Source organism: Nicotiana tabacum, chromosome 22 (assembly GCF_000715075.1).
Source record: "Nicotiana tabacum cultivar K326 chromosome 22, ASM71507v2, whole genome shotgun sequence".
NCBI classification, from domain to species: domain Eukaryota; kingdom Viridiplantae; phylum Streptophyta; class Magnoliopsida; order Solanales; family Solanaceae; genus Nicotiana; species Nicotiana tabacum.
In genome coordinates, this window is record NC_134101.1 from 128733839 (window position 1) to 128761798 (window position 27960).

At 43.1% G+C, this 27960-nt stretch overlaps 1 protein-coding gene across 1 annotated transcript; it reads left to right on the forward strand.

Annotated features, from left to right (window-relative positions):
• On the forward strand, positions 1-27925 carry LOC142176056 (secreted RxLR effector protein 161-like). The gene is made up of 2 exons (XM_075243114.1): positions 1-618; positions 27902-27925. The coding sequence occupies exons 1-2, from the start codon at positions 1-3 to the stop codon at positions 27923-27925; spliced, it is 642 nt and encodes a 213-aa protein (XP_075099215.1).
• Positions 27926-27960: the final 35 nt, after the last annotated feature.

A 27960-nucleotide genomic window follows, 5' to 3' on the forward strand; every position in this document is an offset into this window, starting at 1 on the left:
ATGAAAGATTTGGGAGAAGTTGATACTATTTTAGGTGTTAAAGTTAAAAGACATAGTGGGGGTTTTGCCTTATGTCAGCCTCACTATATTGACAAGGTTCTTTCCAAATTTAATCATTTGAGTATTAAAGCATTTAATACTCCATTTGATGCTTCTAGCAAGATGGTTGAGAACCCCAGAAGATCTGTTAGTCAATTAGACTATGCTAGTGCAATTGGTAGTTTAATGTATGTTATGCACTGTACTAGGCCAGATATTGCCTTTGCGATTTGTAAATTGTCAAGATATAATCACACTCCAAGTGGTGATCACTGGAAAGGTATAGTGAAGGCACTTGGTTATCTGAAAAAGACAAAAACTTTTGCCTTGTATTATAACACATTTCTTTCAGTGTTAGAAGGATATTGTGATGCTAGTTGGATAACTAGTATTGGTGATAACAAGTCAACGTCTAGGTGGATATTCACTTTATGTGGAGGAGCAATTTCATGGGATTCTAAGAAACAGACGTGTATTACTCATTCCATAATGGAATTTGAGTTTATTGCTTTAGCAGCTGCAGGAAGAGAGGCAGAATGGCTGAGAAATCTATTGTTAGATATAAAGTTGTGGCCACATGTAATGACCCAACCGGTCGTTTCATGAGTTACCGCTCTGTTTTACCCATTTATGCTTCTTATTGCCTTGTTCAACTGTATTATGTGTTATCGGGTTGGTTGGCTCGGGTTCAGAGAGGTTTTGGTAGGGTTTGAGACACTTAGTCTCTTTTGAGTGAACTTAAGTTGGAAAAGTCAACCGGATATTGACTTATGTGATTAAGGGCTCGGATGTGAGTTTCGATGGTTCGGATAGCTTCGTGATGTGATTCGGAACTCAGGAGCATGATTGGAATGTGTTTTGGAGGTTCGAAGTAGATTTAGTCTTGAATTGGTGAAATTGGAATTTTGGCGTTTTCCGGTTGATAGGTGAGATTTTGATATAGGGGTCGAAATGGAATTTCGGAAATTGAATTAGGTCCATTGTGTCATTTATGACGTGTGTGCAAAATTTCAGGTCATTCGGACGAGGTTTGATAGATATTTTGATCGAAAGTCGAATTTGGAAGTTTTTAGAATTCTTAGGCTTGAATCTGATACAAATTTGGTGTTTTGATGTTCTTTTGAGTGTTACGAAGGTTGGAATAAGTTTTAATGATGTTATGGGATAGGTTGGCATGTTTGGTTGAGGTCCCAAGGGCCTCGGGTGAGTTTTGGGTTGTTAAGCGGATCATTTCAAGTTGAAAAGATTGAAGAAAATCTGCTGTTAGTGTTGCAGGCTTTTGCCCTTCGCGTTAGCAAGTGGGCCCTTGCGTTCGCGAAGGGTTAGGATGAGAGTCAAGAGGTTTGGCCTTCGCGTTCGCGATGAGGGTCCCGCGTTCGCAAAGGGTTGGGGTCAATGTGCTTCACGTTTGCGGGTGTGGAGTCGCGTTCGCGATGAGTTGGAAGGCTGAGGCTTCGCATTCGCATACAAGGCGTCACGTTCATGAAAGAGGAATAAGTGGTCAATGAAATTTGTGCTTCGCGAATGCGAGGTGTTGACCACGTTCGCAAAGAACGATCTTGAATAGCTGGGTAGAATGTTTTAAAAGGCCATATCCGCGATTTTTAGCCAAAGTTTAACCATTGTTCGGCGATTTTTGAGCTTTTTGAGGAAGATTGAAGAGGGAATCAAGGGGAAACACTTGGAGGTAAGATTTATGGACTTAATACTCAATCCTAATGTGATTTATACCTAATTAATCATGGAATTTGTGGAAATTAAGCCTAAAAATTGGAAGTTAGGGCTTGAAAATTGAAGACCTAAATCTAGGGATTTGAGGGGTCATTTGTGGTCAAATTTTGATGTATTTGATATGTATGAACTCGGGGAGTGATAAGGAGTTTATTGATGTAATTTTTATCAGATTCCGAGACGTGGGCCCGGTGGTCGGGTTTGGCCAATTTCGGGATTTGTGTTGTAATTTTATTACTTTCGAGTGGGCTTTGTTACCTTAGCATATTTTGATGGTTGTGTACTGATTTTGGTTAGATTTGGAGCATCCGAAGGCTGACTAGAGAGGAAAAGGCATCGCGGGCTAGAGTTTGGACCGGATAGAGGTGAGTAATGATTGTAAATGTTGTCCTGAGGGTTTGAAACCCCGGATTTCACATCGTTGTGCTACTTTGAGGTAACGCGCACGCTAGATGACGAGCGTGGGGTCGAGAACCATTGGGGATTGTGACTTAGTCCATCCCGTATGACTGTTTAACTGTGTAATTGATTGAAAACTATTTGTCATCATCATGTTTTGGGCTGAATGCCATATTTGGGCTTGTTTTGACTTCAAATTTGGACTTAGTCATGCTATATTCTACAGTTTTCCTAACTCAGCCATGTTTACTCTATTTTGACATCTAAAATGATATTTTGAGCTGAGCATCATATTTTACTGTGCCTGAGTAGCTTTTAGAGATTTCTGACTGAGTAGGGCCTGTGTTGTGAGGCTATTATGGGATCGGGCTGCGCACCGTAGCGGTATTGTGCTGATTCATGATTATGAGGCCGAGGTCCTGAGTTGTACGCCACACGGTGGCTTGATATGAGGCCGAGAGCCTGTTTGATTATGCCGCGAGATGGCTTGTTATTGCGCTTGGGCCGTAAGGGGCGCCTCCCGGAGTCTGTACACCCCCAGTTAGCGCGGGTACCCAGTGTGAGATATGATATAGCCCGAGGGGCTGATATATTTCCATGTTATTGCCCGAGGGGCAGATTTATGTCTCTATCCTTTCTCCCTATTTTCATTCTTTCGTTTGAACTGCTAAAAGGTGTTTTAAAGAGGTTTTTACTAAACTAAGGTATTTCTACAAGCTTTTACTATTTTATTGCATTGTTCTGGTTTTATACTGCCTCTTTGTAGCATTTTGCTGTGTTTTGCGTGTTTTCTTATCGCTCAACTGAGTTGGCGTACTCATATTACTCCCTGCACCCTGTGTGCAGATTCAGGAGCTTCGGGTCCCACTAGCGAGGGCTGATTGCTTCCAGCAAACTGTTCAGAGTTCACTAGGTAGCTGCTCGGCGTTCGGAGCCCAGTGTTTCTCCTTCATATCTTTATTTTCCTTGTACTAGATTGTGTAGACTATTCGTACTCTTAGACAGATGTTTTAGATGCTTATGACTGGTGACACCCTAATGTTGGGCTGTATTTATTTTCACGTTTGTCTATTTTATGTTATTTTGGGATTTATCACCTATTAATGACTTAAATTGAATTATTATAATTGTTTAAATAGATTGGGAGTTTGTGTCGGCTGGCCTTGTTTCACGATAAGCGCCATCACGACGGGGTCCAGTTTAGGGTCGTGACAAGTTGGTATCAGAGCCTAGATTACATAGGTCTCACGAGTCATGAACAAGTTTAGTAAAGTCTCGCGGATCGGTACAGAGACGTTTGTATTTATCCTCGGGAGGATGCAGAACCTTTAAGAAAAACATCATATTCTTGAAATTCTCGTCGTGCGAATTTGTTGATCCATGTACTAAACTTCTGTTATTCTATTCCCTCACAGACGGTGAGGACACGTGCTACCAGTCAGGATGGACGACCACTGGTACCACCAGCTGTGGCCACTAGAGGCCGAGGACGCGGTCGAAGCCGTGGTAGGGGCAGGGGTGTATCCCGCACAACGGCAAGGGCAACACCTGCAGATCCTAGTTATGGACACTCTAGCAGCACCAACTCAGGCACCAGTTGTGCCCATTGTGATTCTGGGTCTTCAGGAGGCCCTGGCTCATATTCTATCAGTATGCACTAGGGGCGGATCCAGCCCAGCCCGTTGCAGCTGCTCAAGACTATGTAGTTCCTACCACGCCAGAGGACGAGCAACGTAGGTTGGAGATGTTTGGTAGACTTCAACCTCCGAATTTCAGTGGTGCAGAGGGCGAGGATGCCCAGAGTTTCTTGGACAAGCGTCAGAGGATTCTTCGTATAGCGGGTATTCTGGAGACTAGTGGGGTCACTTTCACTACTTTTTAGTTTTCTGGAGCCGCCTTCACTTGGTGGGAGGCTTATGAGAGGCGTAGGTGTGTTGGTGCAACACCCCTTACCTAGTACCAGTTCTCCGTTCTCTTTTTGGAGAAGTATGTGCCATAGTCTCGCATAGAGGAGCTGCGCAGGAAGTTCGAGGGGTTGTGTCAGGGAGAGATGACTGTGATGCAGTATGAGATTAGGTTCTCAGAGTTAGCTCGTCATATTGTTTGGTTGGTTACCTATGGAGAGAGAGAGTATTAGGAGGTTTGTTGATGGCCTCACGTATCAGCTCCATATTCTCATGACCAGGGAGAGGATGTCTGGTGCTACTTTTGAGGAGGTTGTGGACATTGCTCGCAAGATTGAGTTAGTTCGTCGCCATGAGCGAGATAAGAGGGAGGCCAAGAGGTCTCGGGGATCTGGTACTTATGGTGGTGCTCCTTCTAGAGGTCAGTTTTAGCACGGTAGAGGCCGTTTATTCATGCATACTCAGTCAGCTCACCCAGGTTATCATGGGGCATCATTGGGTCCTGGTTCTCATAGTTCTCATCAGGGCCAATCATCACTTGGTGCCCTTCCAGCCCAGAGTTTGTCCTGTGCTCTATCAGTTCAGGACTCTTTTATGCCAGGTACATCTTCTAGTCATTTTGGTGCTAGGGGCTCCCTTCAGTCCCTGTCCCAAGAGTTTCTATGAGTGTGGAGAGTTGGTTCATATGTGGAGGCAGTGTCCTCGTCGTCTTGGGGGCTCATCTCAGCAGAGGAGTCAGCCATCGGCTTCAGCGCCAGTTACTTCACCACCACCCACCTACCGAGTTAGGGGTAAAGGTCAGTTAGCTAGGGGTCACCCTAGAGGGGGAAGTCGATCAGGTGGCGGTCAGGCCTATTTTTATGCACTCCCAGCTTGACCCGATGGTATTGCTTCAGATGCTGTGATCACAGGTATTGTCTCAGTCTGTCGTAGAGATGCCTCTCTATTATTTGATCTCGTTTTCACTTATTCTTATGTGTCATCATACTTTGTTCGTTATTTGGATATGCCCCGTGAATCTCTTGTTTCATCTGTTCATGTATCTACTCCGGTGGGCGATACTATTGTTGTGGACTGTGTGTATACCGTCGTGTGTGGTGACTATTGGGGGTCTGGAGACTCGAGTGGACCTATTGTTGTTATGTATGGTGGACTTTGATGTGATATTGGGCATGGATTGGCTATCTCCATGTCGTGCTATTTTGGACTGTCATTCTAAGATAGTGGCTTTGGCTATGCCGGGTGTGCCATGGATTAAGTGGCGAGGTTCGACTGATTATGTTCCCAGTAGGGTAATTTCATTCTTGAAGTCCCATTGTATGGTTGGGAAGGGTTGCCTTTCTTACTTAGCCTTTGTGAGGGATGTCGGTGGAAAGACTCCTAGTATTGATTATGTTCCTGTTGTGAGAGATTTTCTCGATGTGTTTCCTGTAGACCTGTCGGGCATGCCACCGGACGGGGAAATTGATTTTGGTATTGATCTGGTACCAGGCACTCAGCCTATTTCTACTCCACCGTATCGTATGGCACTAGCGGAGTTGAAGGAGTTAAAGGGGCAGCTTCAGGAACTCCTTGATATGGGGTTCATTCGGCCTAGTGTGTTGCCTTGGGGTACAACTGTTCTATTTGTGAAGAAGAAGGATGTCACTATGAGGATGTGCATTGATTATAGGCAGTTGAACAAGGTTACAATTAAGAACAAGTATCCTTTGCCTCACATTGATGATTTATTTGACCAGCTTCAGGGAGTGAGGGTGTTCTCCAAGATTGATCTCCATTCAGGTTATCACCAGTTGAAGATCAGGGACTCGAATATTCTTAAGACGGCGTTCAAGACCCGATATGGTCATTATGAATTCTTGGTGATGTCTTTTGGGCTAATCGATGGCCCAACAACGTTCATGCATTTGATGAACAACGTGTTTCGGCATTATCTCGACTCGTTTATCATAGTTTTCATTGATGATATTCTGGTATACTCGCATAGTGAGGAGGAGCACCCAGAGCATTTGAGAGTTGTATTGTAGAGATTGAGGGAGGAGAAGCTTTATGCAAAGTTCTCCAAGTGTGAGTTTTGGCTCAGTTCAGTGGCTTTTTTGGGGCACATAGTGTCCAGTGAGGGTATTGAGGTTGATCCAAAGAAGATAGAGGCGGTTCAGAGTTGACCTAGACCGTCCTCAGCCATAGAGATCCGCAACTTTTTTGGTTTGACAGGTTATTACTGCCGGTTTGTTCAGGGATTTTCATCTATCGCATCGCCCTTGACCAAGTTGACTCAAAAGGGTACTCCATTCAGGTGGTCGGATGAGTGTGAGGAGAGCTTTCAGAAGCTCAAGACTGCCTTGACCACAACTCCCGTTTTAGTTTTGCCATTAGCTTTAGTTTCATATACCGTGTATTATGATGCTTCGAGAGTTGGTATTGGGTGTGTATTGATGCAGGAGGGTAGAGTTATTGCTTATGTTTCTCGTCAGTTGAATCCCCATGAGAAGAACTACCCTATTCATGATTTGGATTTGGCTTCCATTGTTCACGCGTTGAAGATTTGGAGGCATTATCTTATGGTGTGTCTTGTGAGGCATTTACTGATCATCGTAGCCTGCAACACTTGTTCAAGTAGAAGGATCTCAATTTGAGGTAGCGGAGATGGTTGGAGTTGCTAAAGGATTATGATATTACAATCTTGTACCATCAGGGTAAGGCCAATGTGGTTGCCGATGCTTTGAGCTGGAAGGCGGTGAGTATGGGGAGTTTGGCATATATTCCAGTTGAGGAGAGACTTCTTGCAGTTGATGTTCAGGCCTTGGCCAATCGGTTCGTGAGGTTGGATATTTCGGAGCCTAGTCGAATATTGTCTTGTGTGATTTCTCGGTCTTCCTTATTTGATTACATCAGACAACGCCAGTATGATGATCCTCATTTGCTTATCCTTAAGGACGAAGTTCAGCACGTTGATGCCAGAGATGTGACTATTGGTGATGATGGGGTGTTGAAGATGCAGGGCCAAATATGTGTCCCCAGTGTAGATGGGCTTCAGGAGTTGATTCTAGAGGAGGCCCATAGCTCGCGATATTCAATTCATCCGGGTGCCGCGAAGATGTATCAGGATCTGAGACAGTATTATTGGTGCAGGAGAATGAATAAAGCAATTGTGGGATTTGTAGCTTGGTGTCTCAATTGTCAACAGGTGAAATATGAGCATCAGAGACCGGGTGGCTTACTTCAGTAGATGGATATTTCGGAGTGAAAGTGGGAGAGGATCACCATGGACTTTGTATTTGGGCTCTCACGGACTTTGAAGAAGTTTGATGCTATTTGGGTGATTGTAGATCGGCTGACCAAGTCCGCGCACTTCATTCCTATGTGTACTACCTATTCTTCAAAGCGGCTGGCAGAGATCTATATCCGGGAGATTATTCGTTTGCATGGTGTCCCAGTTTCCATCATTTCAGATATGGGCACTCAGTTTACTTTACAGTTTTGGAGGTCTGTGCAGCGAGAGTTGGGCACTCAAGTTGAGTTGAGCATAACTTTTCACTCTCAGACTGATGGGCAGTCTGAGTGCACTATTCAGATATTGGAGGACATGTTGCGTGATTGTGTCATTAATTTTGGAGGGTCATGGGATCAGTTTCTACCGCTCGCAGAGTTTGCTTATAACAAAAGTTACCAGTCGAGTATTCAGATGGCTCCATAAGATGCTTTGTATGAGAGGCGATGTAGATCTCCAGTTGGTTGGTTTGAGCCCGGTGAGGCTAGGCTATTGGGTACAGATTTGGTGCATGATACTTTAGACAAGGTGAAGGTGATTCAGGAGAGACTTCGTACGGCGCAGTCGAGATAAAAGAGTTATGCTGACAGGAAGGTTCGGGATGTGTCCTACATAGTTGGTGAGAAGGTTCTATTGAAGGTTTCACCCATGAAGGGTGTTATGAGATTTGGAAAGAAGGGTAAATTGAGTCCTCGGTTCATTGGGCCTTTGAGGCGCTTCGGAGGATTGGGGAGGTGGCCTATGAGCTTGCTTTGCCACCTAGCTTGTCGAGCGTACATCCGGTATTTCATGTTTCTATGATCCGGAAGTATATTGGCAATCCGTCTCATGTTTTGGACTTCATCACGGTTCAGTTAAATAATGATTTGACTTATGATGCAGAGCTAGTAGCAATTTTGGAGCGTCAGGTTCGGAAGTTGAGGTCAAAGGATATAGCTTCAGTAAAAGTGCAATGGAGAGCCCGGCCCGTGGAGGAGGCTATCTGGGAGACCAAACGGGAGATGCGAAGAAGATATCCTCACCTATTTGAGGCTTCAGGTATGTTTCTTGACTCGTTCGAGGATGAACGTTTGTTTAAGAGGGGGAGGATGTAACGCCTGGCCGGCTGTTTCATGAGTTACCGCTCCGTTTCCCCCATTTCTGCTTCTTATTGCCTTGTTTAGTTCTATTATGTGTTATCGGGATGGTTGGCTCGGGTTCGAAGAGGTTTTGGTAAGGTTTGAGAATTTAGTCTCTTTTGAGTGAACTTAAGTTGGAAAAGTCAATCGAATGTTGACTTATGTGATAAAGGGCTCAGATGTGAGTTCTCATGGTTCGAATAGCTTTAGGGGGAGATTCGGGACATAGGAGCCTAATCGGAATGTGTTTTGGAGGTCTAGAGTAGATTTTGATATAAGGGTCGAAATGCAATTCTGGAAATTAGAGTAGGTCCGTTGTGTCATTTGTGACATGTGTGCAAAATTTTAGGTCATTCGGACGAGGTTTGACAGACTTTTTGATCGAAAGCGGAATTTGGAAGTTTTTGGAATTCTTAGGCTTGAATCCGATGTAAATTTGGTGTTTTGATGTTGTTTTGAGCGTTCCGAAGGTTGGAACAAGTTTGAATGATGCTATGGGTTGGAATGTTTTGTTGAGGTCAAATTGAAAAGATTGCAGAAAATCTGCTGTTAGTGTTGCAGGCTTTTCACCTTTGCATTTGCAAGTGGGCCCTCGCATTCGCGAAGGGTTAGGATAAGAGGCAGGAGGTTTGGCCTTCATGTTCGCGATGGGGGTCTCGCGTTCGCAAAGGGTTGGGGTCAGTGTGCTTTGCGTTCGCGGGTGTGGAGTAGCGTTCGCGATGAGTTGGAAGGCTGAGGCTTCGCGTTTGCGTACAAGGCGTCGCGTTCGCGAAGGAGGAATAAGTGGTCAATGAAGTTTATGCTTTGCGAACACGAGGTGTTGGCCGCGTTTGCGAAAAAAGATTTTGAATAGCTGGGCAGAATGTTTTAAAAGGCCATATCCGCGATTTTTAGCCTAAGTTTCACCATTGTTGGGCGATTTTGAGCTTTTTGAGGAAGATTGAAGAGTGAATCAAGAGGAAACACTTGGAGGTAAGATTTATGAACTTAATACTCAATAGTAATGTGATTTCTACCTAATTAATCATGGAATTTGTGGAAATTAAGCCTAAAAATTAGAAGTTAGGGCTTGGAAATTGGAGACCTAAATCTAGGAATTTGAGGGGTCATTTGTGGTCGGATTTTGATGTATTTGATATGTATGAACTCGGGAAGTGATAAGGAGTTTATTGATGTAATTTTTATCGGATTCCGAGACGTGGGCCTGGGGGTCTGGTTTGGCCAATTTCTGGATTTGTGTTGTAATTTGATTACTTTCGAGTGGGCTTTGTTCTATTAGCATATTTTGATGGTTGTGTACTGCTTTTGGTTAGATTTGGAGCATCCTGAGGCCGATTCGAGAGTCAAAGGCATCGCGAGCGAGAGTTTGGACCGGATAGAGGTGAGTAATGATTGTAAATGTTGTCCTGAGGGTTTGAAACCCTGGATTTCACATCGTTGTGCTACTTTGAGGTGACGCGCACGCTAGATGACGAGTGTGGGGTCGTGCACCGCTGGGGATTGTGATTTAGCCCATCCCGTATGACTGTTTAACTGCGTAGTTGATTGAAAACTATTTTCCATCATCGTGTTTTGGGCTGAATGCCATATTTGGGCTCGTGCCAACTATTTTGGACCCTTAGGGGATTTTTACTATTATTCCTCACTGTTTTGACTTTATATATGTACTCAGTCATGCTATATTCCACTGTTTTCATAACTCAGCTACGTTTACTATATTTTGACATCTTAAATGATATTTTGAGCTAAGCATCATATTTTACTGTGCCTGAGTGGCTTTTAGAGATTTTTGACTAAGTAGGGCCGAGGGCTTGTGTTGTGAGGCTATTATGGGATCGGGCTACGCGTCATAGCGGTATTGTGTTGATTCATGATTATGAGGCTGAGGGCTTGAGTTGTACGCCACAAGGTGGCTTGATATGAGGTCGAGAGCCTATTTGATTATGCCACGAGATGGCTTGTTATTGTGCTTGGGCCGTAAGGGGACCCTCCCAGAGTTTGTACACCCCCAGTGAGCTCGGGTATCCAGTATGAGATATGATATAGCCCGAGGGGCTGATGTTGTTCCATGTTATTTCCCGAGAGGCTAGTTTTGTTGGTATTTTGTCTGAGGGGCAGATTTATGTCTCTATCCTTTCTCCTTGTTTTCATTCTTTCATTTGAACTGCTAAAAGGTGTTTTAAAGAGGTTTTTTACTTAACTAAGGTGTTTCTACGAGCTTTTACTATTTTATTGCATTGTTCTGGTTTTGTACTGCCTATTTGTAGCATTTTTCTATGTTTTACGTGTTTTCTTATCGCTCAGTTGCCTTTACTTTTATTACTCACTGAGTTGGCGTACTCACATTACTCCCTGCACCCTTTGTGCAGATTCAAGAGCTTCGGGTCCCGCTAGCGAGGGCTGATTGCTTCTAGCAGGCTGTTCGGAGTTCACTAGGTAGCTGCTCGGCGTTCGCAGCCCAGTGTTTCTCCTTACTATCTTTATTTTTCTTGTACTAGATTGTGTAGACTATTCATACTCTTAGACGGATGTTTTAGATGCTCATGACCGGTGACACCCCGATGTTGGGTTGTGTTTATTTCCGCATTTGTTCTATTTCACTTTATTTTGGGATTTATCACCTATTAATCACTTAAATTGAATTATTATAACTGTTTAAATGGATTGGGAGTTTGTGTCGGCTGGCCTAGTTTCACGATAGGCGCCATCACGACGAGGTCCGGTTTAGGGTAGTGACAAGTTGGACGAGCAAAGGTTTAAGTGTGGGGTGTTGATAAGAGGTGAATTTAACTATAATTAGACCCTAAATAACCACCTTCTTGTATAGTTTGGATGATAAAAGTGATAACAAAATGCTCTTATTAGTGTTGTTCATGCTTTGCAGGTTATATATGACCAGAGAAGGCTATGAAGTACTTTTGGGATCGAATATGGAGAAAAAAAGGCTAATTATAATAAACCACGCGAAACAGCTCAAGTCATAACTGCCCCAGTCTTCGAGGAGTTCGGCGCCACCTGTAGATAGTGCTCCTCCACAGTTTTAGAGGCATCGATATGATCGATTTACCCATTCTGGTCCAGGTCAGAGTTCGCAGGCATCAGGCTCGCAACATCACAGGGATACTAGTCAGACGATACCCACAACACCACGTTGTGATCAGTGCGTCAAGGCCTACTTTAGATTGTGTCGTCGAGGTTCTGATGCATGTTATTCTTGCGGACAGCCTGGCCATATGATGTGGGATTGTCCTAATAGGGGAGGTGATGGTATGGCTCAGCCGACTGGTTCTGTGTCTGCTTCTTCCTCATCAGTTCAACCTCCAGCATGGGGTTTTCAGCAGTCAACAGGTCGTGGTAGAGGTAGAGGTGCAGTGCCGAGTTTGAGTGGTGGTCAAAATCGAACCTATGCTCTAGTAGGTCGACAGGATCTCGAGTCGTCTCCAGATGTTGTTACAGGTATATTATCTATGTTTTCTTAAGATGTATATGCGCTGATTGATCCGGGATCTACATTATCATATGTTACACCCTGTGTGGCTAATAAGTTTGGCATTGAACCTGAATTGATAAGTAAACCCCTTGCGGTATCTACTCCAATAGGAGATTTTGTAATTGCTAGAAGGGTATATAGAGGTTGCACTGTGATGATTTGTAGTCGTCAAACCTCGGCAAATTTATTTGAGTTAGAAATGGTTGATTTTGATGTGATAATGGGAATGGACTGGTTGGCCTCATGCTATGAAAATGTTGACTGTCGTATGAAGATGGTTAGGTTTCAATTTCCTGGTGAACCCATCATTGAATGGAAAGGGAATATTGCTACACCAAAAGGTAGGTTTATTTCCTATCTTAAGGCAAGGAAAATGATCTCAAAAGGTTACATTTATCATTTTGTTCGCGTTAGGGATGCGGAGGCGAAACCGCCTACTTTATAATCAATCCATGTGGTCAACGAATTCCCAGATGTTTTCCCAGATGAACTCCCAGGCCTTCCTCCTGAAAGGGAGATTGAGTTTAGCATTGATGTGTTGCCTGACACTCAACCGATCTCTATCCCTCCATACAGAATGGTCCCGCAGAGTTGCGAGAGTTGAAGGTGCAGTTGAAGGACTTGCTGGATAAGGGCTTCATTAGACCTAGCACTTCACCTTGGGGTGCACCAGTCCTATTCGTGCGGAAGAAAGACGGGTCGTTACGAATGTGTATTGACTATCGACAGTTGAATAAGTTTACCATAAAGAACAAGTATCCACTTCCAAGAATTGATGACTTGTTTGACCAACTCCAGAGTGCCAAGTATTTCTCCAAGATTGATTTACGTTCAGGGTATCATCATGTGAGGGTAAGAAGAAGGATATTCCAAAGACGGCCTTCCGGACAAGATACGGGCACTTTGAGTTCTTGGTGATGTCATTCGGGCTAACAAATGCCCCAGCAGCTTTTATGGATCTCATGAATACTATATTTAGGCCCTATATTGATGTGTTCGTGATTGCATTCATTGATGACATTCTAGTATATTCTCGTTCGGAGGCGGAACATGCGGGCTACTTGCGGATAGTATTACAGACGCTTCAGGATCGTAAGTTATATGCTAAGCTCTCCAAATGTGAATTTTGGCTGAACTCAGTAGCGTTCCTTGGCCATGTGATATCTGACGAGGGTATTAGTGTCGACACTCAGAAGATCGATGTAGTAAAGAATTGGCCGAGACCTACAACACCATCAGAAGTCCGCAGCTTCCTAGGGCTAGCAGGATATTATAGGCGGTTTGTAGAAGGGATTTTCTTCTATATCATCACCATTGACTAAGTTAACACAGAAAGCTACCAAGTTCCAGTGGTTTGACACTTGTGAACGTAGTTTTCAGGAGCTGAAGAATCAATTGACATCCGCACCAGTGCTCACTCTCCCTGAAGGAACAGAAGGTTATGTGTTATATTGTGATGCCTCAGGTATAGGTTTGGGGTGCGTATTGATGCAGCGTGGGAAGGTGATTGCTTATGCATCAAGGCAATTGAAGAAGCATGAAAAGAATTATCCAACCCATGATTTGGAATTGGCTGCAGTAATATATGCTTTGAAAATATGGCGACACTACTTATATGGCATCCATGTTGACATCTACACATATTACAAGAGTTTACAATACATCTTCAAGCAGAAAGAGTTGAATTTGAGGCAGCATAGGTGGCTAGAATTACTGAAAGACTATGACGTCGAGATATTGTATCATCCCGGTAAAGCCAATGTTGTAGCAGACGCTCTCAGCCGTAAATCAATGGGAAGCTTAGTACATATTGAGGCAGGTAGATGGGGTTGACTAAAGAGCTTCATCAGCTAGCCAATATGAGAATCAGATTGTTAGACTCTAATGACAGAGGTGTTACTGTACAGAATACATCAAAATCATTTTTGGTAGCCGAGGTAAAAGCACGGCAATATAAAAATCCTATCTTAGTACGATTAAGAGAGAGCATTCAGCAGTGTAAAAGTATGGCTTTTGAGATCGGAAGAGATGGGGCACTGAGATACCAGGGCCGATTATGTGTGCCTAATGTGGCAGGGCTACGAGAGAAGATTATGAATGAGATTCATCAATCCCGATATTCCATCCATCCCGGCTCGACAAAGATGTATCATGATGTCAAGGAGCAGTATTGGTGGGATAACATGAAGAAGTCTATTGCAAAATTTGTAGCCCAGTGTCCCAATTGTCAACAAGTAAAGATAGAACATCAGAAACCCGGTGGATTGCTTCAGAATATAGAGATTCCGACCTGGAAATGGGAGGTGATTAATATGGACTTCATTATTGGATTACCTCGCTCTTATCACAAGTTTGACTCCATCTGGGTGATAATTGATCGACTTACAAAATGTGCCCATTTTCTGCCAATTAAGACAACTTACACGGCTGAAGATTATGCGAAGTTGTATATCAAGGAGATTGTTAGGCTTCATGGTGTGCCGGTATCTATTATATCAAACCGAGGAGCTCAATTTACAACTAACTTTTGGAGGTCTTTTCAGAAGGGTTTAGGCACACAAGTGAATCTCAGCATTGCATTTCATCCGCAGACTGACGGACAAGCTGAACGTACCATTCAGACACTGGAAGATATGCTACGAGCATGTGTTCTAGATTTTAAGGGAAATTGGGATGACCATCTTCCACTCATAGAATTCGCCTACAATAATAGCTACCATTCCAGTATTAAAATGGCCCCAAACGAGGCACTATACGGGAGAAGATGTAGATCACCAGTTGGATGGTTCGAAGTCGGTGAAACAGAATTATATGGGACAGATTTGATTCACCAAGCTATTGAGAAGGTGAAAGTGATACAAGAGCGATTGAGGACGGCACAAAGCAGGCAAAAATCTTATTCCGATGTCCGACGTCGTGATCTGGAGTTTGAGGTTGGTGATTGGATTTTCCTGAGGATCTCACCAATGAAGGATATTATGTGTTTTGGGAAGAAAGGTAAGCTGAGTCCAAGGTATATCGGGCCGTATAAAATTCTTCGACGGATTGGACAGGTTGCTTATGAGTTAGAATTGCCATCCGAATTGAAATTTGTCCACCCGGTATTCCATGTATCTATGTTGAGGAAATGTATTGGAAACCCTTCTAGAGTCGTCCCTATCAAAGATGTACATGTTACAGAGGACCTATCATATGAATAAGTGCCAGTGGCTATATTAGATCGACAAGTCCGCAAGCTGAGAACAAAAGATGTAGCTTCCATTAAAGTATTGTAGAGGAACAAGAATATGGAAGAAATAACATGGGAATCAGAAGAGGATATGAAGTCTAAATACCCGTACCTATTCCAGAATGAAAATAACAAGGATGTTGGTGGAACACATGATACATTGGAAGGTGAAATGGCTCTATGAGGTAAGCAATAACTTGAGAATACTCTTCCTTAATACAAAATGGCGATATGCAGATAATGTACATGTCCATAATGCTTTGCATACTCTTGTAAGGCCATACGTTGAGTTAACCGCTTGCAAGTTTGTCCTCTATTTATGGGAGAAACTTGGCCGGAATCCACGTGATTTAAACTCCCTATGAACCCTTACATTCGAGGACGAATGTTCCTAAGGGGGAAGGGTGTTACAACCCATATCCACACGCGTTAGTTCATTCCATATATTAGTTAACATAAATCCAAGAAGGAATTACCTTTGATATGATAAGAAGTTAATCCTATTGGTCTTAAGTGATACAAGGGTGATTAACAAGTATTAGAAGTTAAACGAATCAAGGATGTTGTAACTCGTATATTCAGGTAAACCTAGAGGTTCTTAATACACTCAAGAGGTCATGTATTAAGGTATTTGAATCATATAATATCCGTATCATAAGTCTTGAAGTCAAACGAGTTATGAAACAAAAGTCGACAAACGTTGTCGCAACTTAGGTTCATAATTTTACTTAAACATTAGGTTAAATGTTTCTAAGCTTTTATCCTAATTTACAAGGAATTACGGGTGATCTACCCACCATGTTAAATATCTATGAGTCTAGTTTTCAAATCATTAAACCGTTTGTCAATACGATCTCAGAGTATAGAGATATTCATATTTTCGCAAGCCTGCGTAGATTGGTAGATGACAAGTAGGTGCATCACCTACTTGCCAAAATGATAGGACAAAACTAAAAGACCTAAGTCGTCCAAGAGAGTACTTTTAAGGGGTTATGAACTCAGTTATTTCATCCATATTTCATACCATCAAAACCAAATTTAACCCCTGCAAATCCTCCCCAAAAATCTCACACAAACGCTAATCGATTTTCCCTCTCTTTCAAGTTCTATTTGAAGGTAAAACCTAGAGTTTGAAGAACCAAGGAAAGGGATGAGTTATCCAACAAGTAAGGTAAGTTACTGAGATATTTCATACATTTTTATCTGCTGTGAATTCATGGTAATTCGTTCTATACATGTAAGAACTCACGGGACGGTGATCGGAAGCCGTGAGTTTGAGTTATTCACTTGTAGCGGACTATTTTGTGGACTGTTTTGTGTTGCTATTGGGCTGCGTGTTTTACTACTATTTTATGGAGTTTTTGAGGTTGAATGGTGTGGATAAACACCATATATATGTATGGGATGATAGTTATTCGTAACATTTCCGGGTCATTTGACACGACTACGGTGGCCGTCGTATGTATGATGTAATTAGGTTGTGCGTGGACTGTTTTGGGAGGCTCAATATGTTTATTATTGATGTTTTTTGGGCTGTTTGGTGATTGTTTTGAATGGTGTGAAGTCATATATATAGGGGAGGTGTTGTCCGTTTCAACGTAAAATAGGTTGTGGTCGATACATAATAGTTATGACGCTTAAATAATAACGATAGTATCGTTTCTCTTATTGTAGACTAAGGAGTTGTGACAATTGCATATCTTGTGATTGGGGCAGTATATACAAGGTATGTGAGGCTATCCCTTTTCTTCTTTTTCACGACTCCGATTGTACATAATGTAATGAACGAGCTTCCAAAGATACTATACTCTTAGAAGCTAGCAGTACTTACATTGCTTTCCCTCTTATGGAACGATTGATGTTAATGTTACTTCTCTTATTCTTATGTTATCAATGTTGTTGGTACTTCCTGATTCTTATAAGGTTCGTAATGAAGAGTTGGTCCTAATAACGTGTACAGAGGATACCGACCTTACGTCACTCCGAAAGGTTTAGAATGTGATTCCATGAGTTGAGCATGCATTATGTATATGTATCTATTTTACTCTACCGATCCGCGCTATAGTCGGCCAGGTACGGCACATATTGTGCAACCACTGATCAGTTGGATTTTACCGAGCTCCACATGGCCGGGTACGATTCTACCGAGCCTTATGATGGCCGGGTACATTTTTATCGAGCCTATTATGGCTGGGTACGATATGATGATGATGATGATGCCCACAGAGGCGTATGTTTTTAAAAGTTTATGTATACATACATATGTATCATGCATTTCATGTCAGTAGCCCTCAGAGGTACTCAGATGTTCCAAGTTGTATATTCTTTATCCTTGCTTACATTACTGTTCGTATTTATGGTTCCCTGCCTTACATACTCAGTACTTTATTCGTACTGACGTCCTTTTATTTGTGGACGCTGCATGTCATGCTGCATGCCCTAATAGACAGGCAGGTGCAGCTCCCCCACCACAGTAGGTTGTCCAGTTCAGTAATGATTGGCGAGATCCCTTCTCCGGACTTGCCATGGTCTTGATATGCATTTTTGTTATAGACATTATGTGTATGTCGGGGCCCTGTTCCGGCTATGTTGCAGCACTTATATTCATTTAGAGGCTCATAGACAAGTGTCAACTCATGTATAGTTTGGTATGCCTTGTTGGCTGGTTTTTGTTGTATAGTCTTTCATGGTAGCGTGGTAGCTCGTACCTTATATGTAGTTTCTTGATTGTCTGGTCATCTCCTGCTATGTATGTTCATGCCATCATATTTTATTGTTGGTTGTCTATGATCCACGTCTACCATTTATATTGATATCGTCAACCCTAAAAGATAATAAAAAAAGGTTAGATAAAATGTACGTTGGTGCTCAGCAAGTACGGTCAGGTGCTAGTCATGGCCCTCCAGTTTGGGTTGTGATAGAAAACAAAGGGGAATCACTTAGAGGTAACATTTTTGACTTCATAACTCATTTATATATGATTAAAGACCTAATTAGTGGTGAAACATTTGAGAAAAATGGGTAATTAGAGCTTGGGATTAAGAGACCTTAACATGGGTATTTGAGGAGTCAATTGAACTCTGATTTTAGTGTTCTTGTTATGTATAGACTCGTGAGAATATGAGGTTTTTGAAAATGTAAATTTCACCCGATTCCGAGATGTGGGCTCGAGGGGCATTTTGGTCATTTTACCTAATTTTGCATATTAGATTAGGATTTAATTGTAGAACCAGTTACTTAAAGTGTTATTTATATTATGCAATTGAATTGAATAGATTTGGGTCATTTGGAGTCGAGTACTCGTGGCAAGAGCGTAGTTTCGGGTTGATTTGAGCTGGTTCGAGGTAAGTGGCTTGCCTAACCTTGTGTGGGGGACCTTCCCCTTAGGATATGATATATTTGATAATTGAAATGCCTTGTATGTGAGGTGACGAGTGCGTACTTGAGCTAATTGTTGAAAATCTAGTTTTTCTTTAAGTATTTCAATTGAGTTCCTTTTCCCTGTTTTATTCTACTTGCGAATTTAGCCTGTTGTTAGTTTAGAAAAGCATGTTTAGTTGACTTAATTGCCTATTTGCTTAAACTGCCTTAATTGCATTACGTGAAGTATGTTAGGCTAGAATTAACTATTTACTTAGTACGAAATTTAGTATTAATTGAGTATTCCTGTGTTGTTGCTTTGTGTTTTTAATTTGGGACTACGGGACGGCATCCCGGGAGATCCCCTGAATACATTTATGATCTAGACTGAGGTGCGGGATACCAAGAGATCCATGACACGTATATTGAGGATACCAAGAGATCCTCGGGATACCAAGAGATCCCCGGTTATCATCCTTGTTATGAGTGGTACTTCTTTGTGGTTTGCCTTTATCTCTGTTCCTGTTATTGTACTCTTATTATCATGTATAGATTCTTACTGTAGATTCTCAATTGTACTGCTTATCTTATCCTGTCATCTTTATACTTATTTAATCTCAGTAGGGCCCTGACCTTCCTTGTCACTACCCGACCAAGGTTAGACTTGGCACTTATTGAGTACCGATGTGGTGTACTCATGCCTTTTCTGTGCATGTTTTTCATGTGCAGATCCATGTACCTCTATTCAGACTCAATATCCTTGAGGCGAGGTGCTCTGTAGAGACATCGAGGTATATCTGCTGTGTCCGCAGACCGAGGAGTCCCTCTCTATCTTATTGTAATAGTGTAACCCTTCAATATTTCCCTTTATTAGACATTTCTAGAGTTAGAGCTTCTTATGTATCTCTTAGCTTGTGATTAGTGGGTTTCCGAGTCTTGGATTTAGGTATTGGTTTTGAGATTTAAATATGGTGTATGCCGAGCAGCTCATTTAAACACTGTTATTACCTTATTTATGGTTTAAATTGTTTTACTTCCGCAATATTGGTTTTTCTTCTGCAATTTGGGCTTACCTAGTTGTAGAGACTAGGTGCCATCACGATGGTTCACGGAGGGCGAACTAGGGTTGTGACAAGTTGGTATCAAATCTCTAGGTTCATAGGAGTCATGGATCACAAGCCGGTTTATTAGAGTCTCGTTGATCGGTACGGAGACTTCTGTACTAATCTACGAGAGACTATGTAATTGTTAGGAAAATTTCCACTTCATTTGATTTCCTTGTCGTGAGATATTTTGACATCACAATTCTAAACTTCTGTCTTCTATTCTCTCATAGATGGTGAGGACACGTGCTACCCGAGATGATCAGGCACCCACGCCCCCTACTGTAGTCGTCAGAGGTCGGGGCCAGGATAGAGGCCAAGGACGCATATGTGGTGCAGTTAGAGCACCTGCGTGAGCTGCTGCTGAGGTACCACCAGCAGTTCCAGCTGGAGTCCAGGTACCTGACACGCCTACTGCTACTACTACTCCAACACTTCAGGAGACTCTGGTGCAGTTCATGAGCATGTACACTACTTTTGCTCAGGCATGGTTGCTTCCCCTTGCTGCAGCCACATCCCAACCCGGGGGAGGAGCACAGACTCCCGCCACCCGCACTCCTGAGCAGCGAGTGCATGTCGATCAGGTCACAGAGATTATTCTTGTACCACCTGCAGTGCCAGTTCAGCCCGAGGACAGGGCAGCGGCTTCAGAGGATGAGCAGTGGAGACTTGAGAGGTTCAAGAAATATGATCCTCCGGTCTTCAGTGGATTAACATCGGATGATGCCTTGGGGTTTCTGGAGGAGTAATACTGTATTCTCCGTACCATGGGTATATCAGTATCGAGCAGGGTTTCCTTCACTACTTTCCAGCTTCGAGGAGCCGCCTATGACTGGTGGCGTACCTATGAGTTAGACAGTCCGGACGAGTTTTCTTCACTGACTTGGACCCAGTTTTCAGGTCTATTCTTGAGAGAGTTTGTTCCTTAGAGCCTCAGAGATGCATGGCGCGCCGAGTTTGAGCATTTGCGCCAGGGTGCTATGACTGTTTCAGAGTATGCTGTCTGTTACACTAGCTTGGCTAGACATGCCCTAGCCTTGGTTTCTACTATCCTTGAGAGGGTTCACCGCTTTATTGAGGGGCTTATTCCCTGCATCAGATCTAGCATGGCTTGTGAATTGGATATGGATATTTCTTATCAGCAGGTGGTGAGCATTGCTAGGAGGATTGAGGGTATGCATGCTAGGGGGAGAGAGGAGAGGGAGGCCAAGAAGTCTCGAGAGTCGGGCCATTTCTCTGGTGCCTGTGCCCCAGCTGTAGGTCGTCATGGTAGGTGTTATATGAGTCGCCCTATTCATTCAACTCTTCCAGCAACTAGTGGTATTCCAGCTCCTCCTAGGCCTCAGGAGCCTTATTATGCACCTCCGGTTTCTAACGCGTCTCCTGCGCGGGGTGCTTTCAGAGGTCAGTCCAACAGACCTGGCCCGAGCTAGTAACAACCACCACATCCTCCCAGAGCTTGTTTTGAGTATGGTGACACACGCCATGTGGTGAGGGATTGCCTTAGACTTGGGAGGAGTGCACCTATACAGACTTCTCAGCCACAGTGTGCCCCGCAGAATTCTCAAGCTATGGTTACAGCTCCAGTTGCTACCCCAACTGCTTAGCCAGCTAGAGGTGGAGGTCGGGGAGGTAGAGGTCACCCTAGGGGGGAGGCCAGGCAAGATACTATGCCCTTCCTGCCCGTACCGAGGTTGTTTCCTCCGATTCTGTCATCACAGGTATTATATTGGTTTGTCACAGAGATGCATCGGTTCTATTCGATCCAGGCTCCACTTACTCTTATGTGTCTTCTTATTTTGCTCTGCATTTGGGTGTACCTTGGGATTCTTTGAGTTCCCTTGTTTATGTTTCTACTCTTATAGGAGATTCTCTTGTTGTGGACCGCATTTATCAGTCGTGTTTGGTTGCTCTTAGTGGTTTTGAGACCAAAGCCGATCTATTGTTACTTAGCATGGTTGATTTTGATATTATCTTGGGCATGGACTGGTTTTCGCCCCATTATGCTATTCTTGATTGTCATGCCAAAACCGTGACGCTGGCTATACCAGGTGTACCGCTTGTTGAGTGGAGGGGTACTTTAGATCACACTCCTAGTAGAGTTATTTCTTTTCTTAAAGCTTGGTGTATGGTTGAGAAGGGGTGTGATGCGTATTTAGCTTATGTGAGAGATGTCAATATTGATACCCCTTCAGTTGATTCAGTCGCAGTAGTACGGGATTTTCCTTATGTGTTTCCAGCTGACCTTTCGGGCATACTGCCTGATAGAGATATTGATTTTGGCATTGATTTGTTGCCGGGCACTCAGCCCATTTCTATTCCTTCGTATCGTATGGCTCCTCCTGAGTTGAAGGAGTTGAAGGATCAGCTACAATAATTGCTTGATAAGGGTTTTATTCGGCCCAGTGTATCACCTTGGGGTGCTCCTATCTTTTTTGTGAAGAAAAAGGATGGTTCTATGCGTATGAGTATTGATTATCTCCTGTTGAACAAGGTTACCGTGAAGAACCGTTATCCTTTTCCTCGTATTGATGATCTATTTGACCAGCTTCCGGGCGCACGGGTGTTTTCTAAGATCGATTTGTGCTCAAGTTACCATCAGTTGAAGATTTCAGAGCCAAATATCCTGAAGACTACTTTCAGGACTCGGTATGGTCATTAAGAGTTCCTTGTTATGTCATTTGGGCTGACCAATGCCCCAACAGCCTTTATGCATTTGATGCGCAGTGTGTTCCGGTCGTATCTTGACTCGTTCGTCATTGTCTTTATTGATGATATTCTGGTGTATTCCCGGATTCAGGAAGATCATGAGCAGCACCCAAGGACAGTGCTTCAGACCTTGAGAGAAAAGAAGTTATATGCTAAGTTCTCGAAATGTGAGTTTTGGTTGGATTTAGTGGCATTCTTAGGCCACGTGGTATCGAGTGAGGGTATTTAGGTAGATCCGAAGAATATAGAGGCCGTGCAGAGTTGGCCCAGGCCATCATCAGCTACCGACATCTGTAGTTTCCTTGGCTTGGTATGCTACTACCGGCGTTTTGTAGAAGGGTTTTCATTGATTGTAGCCCCTATGACCAGGTGACCCAGAAGGGTGCTCCGTTCCAGTAGACGGAGAAGTGTGAGGCGAGCTTTCAAAAGCTCAAGACAGCTTTGACCATAGCCCTAATTTTGATATTGCCTATATGTTTGGGGTCTTATACGGTCTATTGTGATGCCTCGAGGATTGTCCTCGAAGCGGTGTTGATGAAGGACAGTAGGATGATTACCTATGCGTCCAGACAGTTGAAGATACATAAGAAGAATTACCATGTCCATGACCTTGAGTTAGCTGCCATTGTTCACGCCCTGAATATTTGGCGCCATTATTTATACAGTGTTCCCTGTGAGATTTATACTGACCATCGTAGCTTTCAGCACCTGTTCAAGCAAAAGTATCTAAATTTGCACTAGAGGAGGTGGTTAGACTTGCTGAAGGACTATGATATAACTATTTTGTATCACCCGGGTAAGGCCAATGTGGTGGCCGATGCTTTGAGTCACCCAACAGAGAGTTTGGAGAGTTTGGCTTATTTACCAGCATCGGAGAGGCCTATGGCGATGGATGTTCAGGCCTTAGCCAGCCAGTTTGTGAGATTGGATCTTTCGGAGCCCAGTCGGGTTCTAGCTTGCATGGTTTCTCGGTATTCCTTATTTGATCGTATCAGGGAGCGTCAGTATGATGACCCTCATTTTCTTGTCCTCAAGGACAAGGTTCAGCACGGTGATGCCAGAGATGTGACTATTGGTGATGATGGGGTGTTGAGGATACAGGGACGGATTTGTGCACCCAATGTCGATGGGCTTCGAGTGTTGATTATAGAGGAGGCCCATAATTTGCGGTATTCCATCCATCAGGGTGCCGCGAAGATGTATCAGTATTTGAGATAGCACTATTAGTGGAGGTGGATGAAGAAAGATATAGTTGGATTCGTAGCTCGGTGTCTCAACTGTCAGCAGGTGAACTATGAGCACCAGAGACCGGGTGGGTTACTTTAGCAGATAGAGATTCCGGAGTGGAAGTGGGAGCGGATCACCATGAACTTTGTAGTTAGGCTCCCACGGACATTGAGAAAGTTCGATGCTATTTGGGTGATTGTGGATCGGCTGACCAAGTTCGCTCATTTCATTTTTATGTGTACTACTTATTCTTCGGAGCGGTTGGCAGAGATTTATATCCCGGAGATTGTTCGTCTGCATGGTATTCTAGTGTCCATCATTTCGGATAGAGGTACACAGTTCACATCACGGTTCTGGAGGGCCGTCCAACATGAGTTGGGTACTTAGGTGGAATTGAGTACAACATTTCACCTTCAGACGAACGGATAGTCCGAGCGCATTATTCAGATTCTTGAGGATATGCTCTGTGCATGTGTGATCGAGTTAGGAGGGTCTTGGGATCAGTTCTTTCCATTGGCGGAGCTTGCTTACAACAACAGCTATCAGTCCAGCATTCAGATGGCACCATATGAAGCTTAATATGGTAAACGGTGTAGATCACCGATGGGTTGGTTTGAGCTGGGTGAGGCCAGATTATTGGGCACAGACTTGGTTCAGGATGCTTTGGAGAAGGTCAAGGTAATTCAGGATAGACTCCGTACATCCCAGTCCAGACAAAAGAGTTACGCGGATTGGAAGGTTCGTGATGTTTCTTATATGGTTGGAGAGCGGGTTCTGCTTCGGGTTTCACCTATGAAGGGCGTTATGAGATTTGGGAAGAAGGGAAAGTTGAGTCCGAGGTTTATTGGCCCTTCTGAGATATTGAGGCATATTGGAGAGATTGCTTATGAGATTTATCCGGTATTTCATGTTTCGATGCTCCGGAGGTATCACGGTGATCCGTCGCACGTGTTGGATTTCAGTTCAATCCAGTTGGACAAGGATATATCCTATGTTGAGGAGCCATTGGCAATATTGGACAGGCAGGTTAGAAAGTTGAGGTCAAAGAACATTGCATCAGTAAAGGTTTAGTGGCGGGGCCAGCCGGTCGAGGAGGTGACCTGGGAGACCAAGTAGGATATGCGCAGTCGTTACCCTCATCTTTTCACTACTTCAGGTATGTCTTTATGCTCGTTCGAGGACAAATGAATGTTTAAGTGTAGGAGGATGTGAAGACCCGGCCGGTCGTCTTAAGAATTAACACCCTGATTCCCTATTAACTTCTTTCCCCAAGTTTATTTCTGTTATTTTGATTTGCCGAGATGTTCGATTTTGGGTTTCAGAGAGTTTTGGGACACTTAGTCCCTAAATGAGAGCTTAAGTGTTGGAAAGTTGACCGTAGTCGGAACAGTATAAAGACGACCTCAGAATGGAAATTTGATGGTTCTGTTAGCTTCTTTGGGTGATTTCGGGCTTAGGGGCGTGTTCGGATTGTGTTTCGGAGGTCCGTGGCAAATTTAGGCTTGAAATGCCGAAAGTTGAATTTTTGAAGTTTTCGGTTCTATAGTGAAATTTTGATCCAATGGTCGGAATGGAATTTCGGAAGTTGGAGTAGCTCCGTAGTGTTTAATGTGACGTGTGTGCTAAATTTCAGGTCATTCGGACGAGGTTTGATAGACTTTTTGATCGAAAGCGTATTTTTAGAGTTTTTGGAATTCTTAGGCTTGATCCGATGAAAAATAGGTGTTTTGATGTTGTTTTGAGCATTCTGAAGGTTGGAACAAGTTTAAATGAAGTTATGGGATATGTTGGTAGGTTTGGTTGAGGTCCCGGGGGCCTCGGGTGTGTTTCGGATGCTCAACGGGTCATTTTGGAACTTGTTGGAATTGCTGAACTACTGGTATCTGATTTCCTTATATGCGATCGCAATAGTGGGGCTGCGATTGCATAGGTTCGTTGGTGATGCGGCAGAATTTGTTCTATGCAATCGACAGGATTCTCCCGTGATCGCGAAGTGTGAGGAGCCAAAGAAGTGCGATCGCGTGAGGCTGTATACGAACGCATAGTGTGGATGCGTGTGGCAAGGGGATTGAGTGGTTACTCTATGTGAATGCGGTTGGGGGTACGCGATCGCATAGAGGGAAGAGAGTCAGTTCTATGCGAACGCATGTGATGGATCGCGATCGCAGTGAAAGATTTATTAAAAGCTGGGCAGTGTTTTAAAAACCCCAATTCGCGACCCTTCTTCACTTTTCCACCATTTTTGAACGGGATTGAAGATTTTGAGGGAGATTTTTGAGGAAACCAAAGGGGAATCACTTGGAGATAACATTTTTGACATCATAACTCGTTTATATGTGATTAAAGACCTAATTAGTGGTGAAAAATTTGGGAAAATGTGTAATTAGGGCTTGGGATTAAGAGACCTTAACATGGGTATTTGAGGGTCAATTGAACTCCGATTTTAGTGTTCTCGTTATGTATAGACTCACAAGAGTACAAAGTTTCTGAAAATGTAAATTTCACTTGATTCCGAGATGTGGGTCCAAGGGGCATTTTGGTCATTTTACCTAATTTTGCGTATTAGCTTAGGATTTAATTATAAAACCAGTTACTTGAAGTGTTATTTACATTATGTAATTAAATTGAATAGATTTTGGCCATTTGGAGTCGAGTACTCGTAGCAAGAGCGTGGTTTCAGGTTGATTTGAGCTGGTTTGAGGTAAGTGGTTTGCCTAACCTTGTGTGGGGGACCTTGCCCTTAGGATATGATATATTTGATAATTGAAATGCCTTGTACGTGAGGTGACGAGTGCGTACTTGAGCTAATTGTTGAAAATTCGGTTTTTCTTTAAGTAATTCAATTGAGTTCCTTTTTCCTGTTTTATTCTACTTGCAAATTAAGCCTGTTGTTAGTTTAAAAAAACATGTTTAGTTGACTTAATTGCCTATTTGCTTAAACTGCCTTAATTGCATTATGTGAAGTATGTTAGGCTAGAATTAACTATTTACTTAGTACAAAATTTTGTATTAATTGAGTATTCTTGTGTTGCTGCTGTGTGTTTTTAATTTGGGACTACGGGACGGCATCGCGGGAGATCCCCTATACGCATTTATGATCTGGACTAAGGTACGGGATACCAAGAGTCCCTGGCACGTATATTGAGGATACCAAGAAATGCTCAGGATACCAAGAGATCCTCGGGATACCAAGAGATCCCTAGCATATATTGAGGATACCAAGAGATCCCTTGTATACATAGAGGATACCAAGAGATCCTCGGGATACCAAGAGATCCCCGGTTATCATCCTTGTTATGAGTGGTACTTCCTTGTGGTTTGCCTTTATCTTTGTTCCCGTTGTTGTACTCTTATTATCCTGTAAAGATTCTTACTATAGATTCTCAATTGTACTGCTTATCTTATCCTGTCATCTTTATATTTATTTAATCTCAGTAGGTCCCTGACCTTCCTCGTTACTACCCGACCAAGGTTAGGCTTGGCACTTACTGAGTACCGTTGTGGTGTACTCATGCCCTTTCTGTGCATGTTTTCATGTGCCGTTCCAAGTACTTCGACTGAGTCCTATCACCCTTGAGGCGAGGGGACTGCTCCAGAGACTTCGAGGTATATTTGCCGCGTCCACAGACCGAGGAGTCCCTCTCTATTCTCGCTTTTAAGTATTAGCCCTTCTGTATTTCTTTTCGTTGTTAGATATTCCAGAGTTAGACACTGTTAGATATTCAAAGGCTTGTAGTTTCATGATATTCCGAGTTTTGGGAAAGTGTATTAGTTTTTGAGAAGTTGTATTGTACATGTCGAACGACATTTTAAATACTGTTTCATTCGGTAATTTTGACTTTTAATTATTTCTTCCGCAAATTTTGTTTATTTTTCGCATTTGTTAGGCTTACCTAGTCATAGAGACTAGGTGCCGTCATGACAGTTCACGGAGGACGAACTGGGGTCGTGACACCGGGATGTTATTATCATTATTGTTCCCTTGCTGGGATGTTATTGGAATTTTCGTTTTGATATTATTGTTCCCTTGTCGGGACCCTTTTATGATTGGTGTTGATAAAAGAAATGGGAGCGGGTTGCACGCCTACAACGGTAATATGTTAAAAGGGAGTGGGTTGCACGCCTGCAACGGTAATATGTGAAATGGGAGCAGGTTACACGCCTGCAACGATATCATATGAAATGGGATCGGGTTGCACGGCTGCAATGGTATTACGTGTGTACCTGTTTCTTCTATTTCCTTAATTTTGCTGGTGATTGATTTATGGTATTCCTTTTGTTCCTCTATTGTCATTTTGTTGTTACCTGTTACTCCTCGCAGGATGTTTCCCCTGCGCAATTTTAATTGTAATTATCTGCTTCTATTTCTACTGTATATGA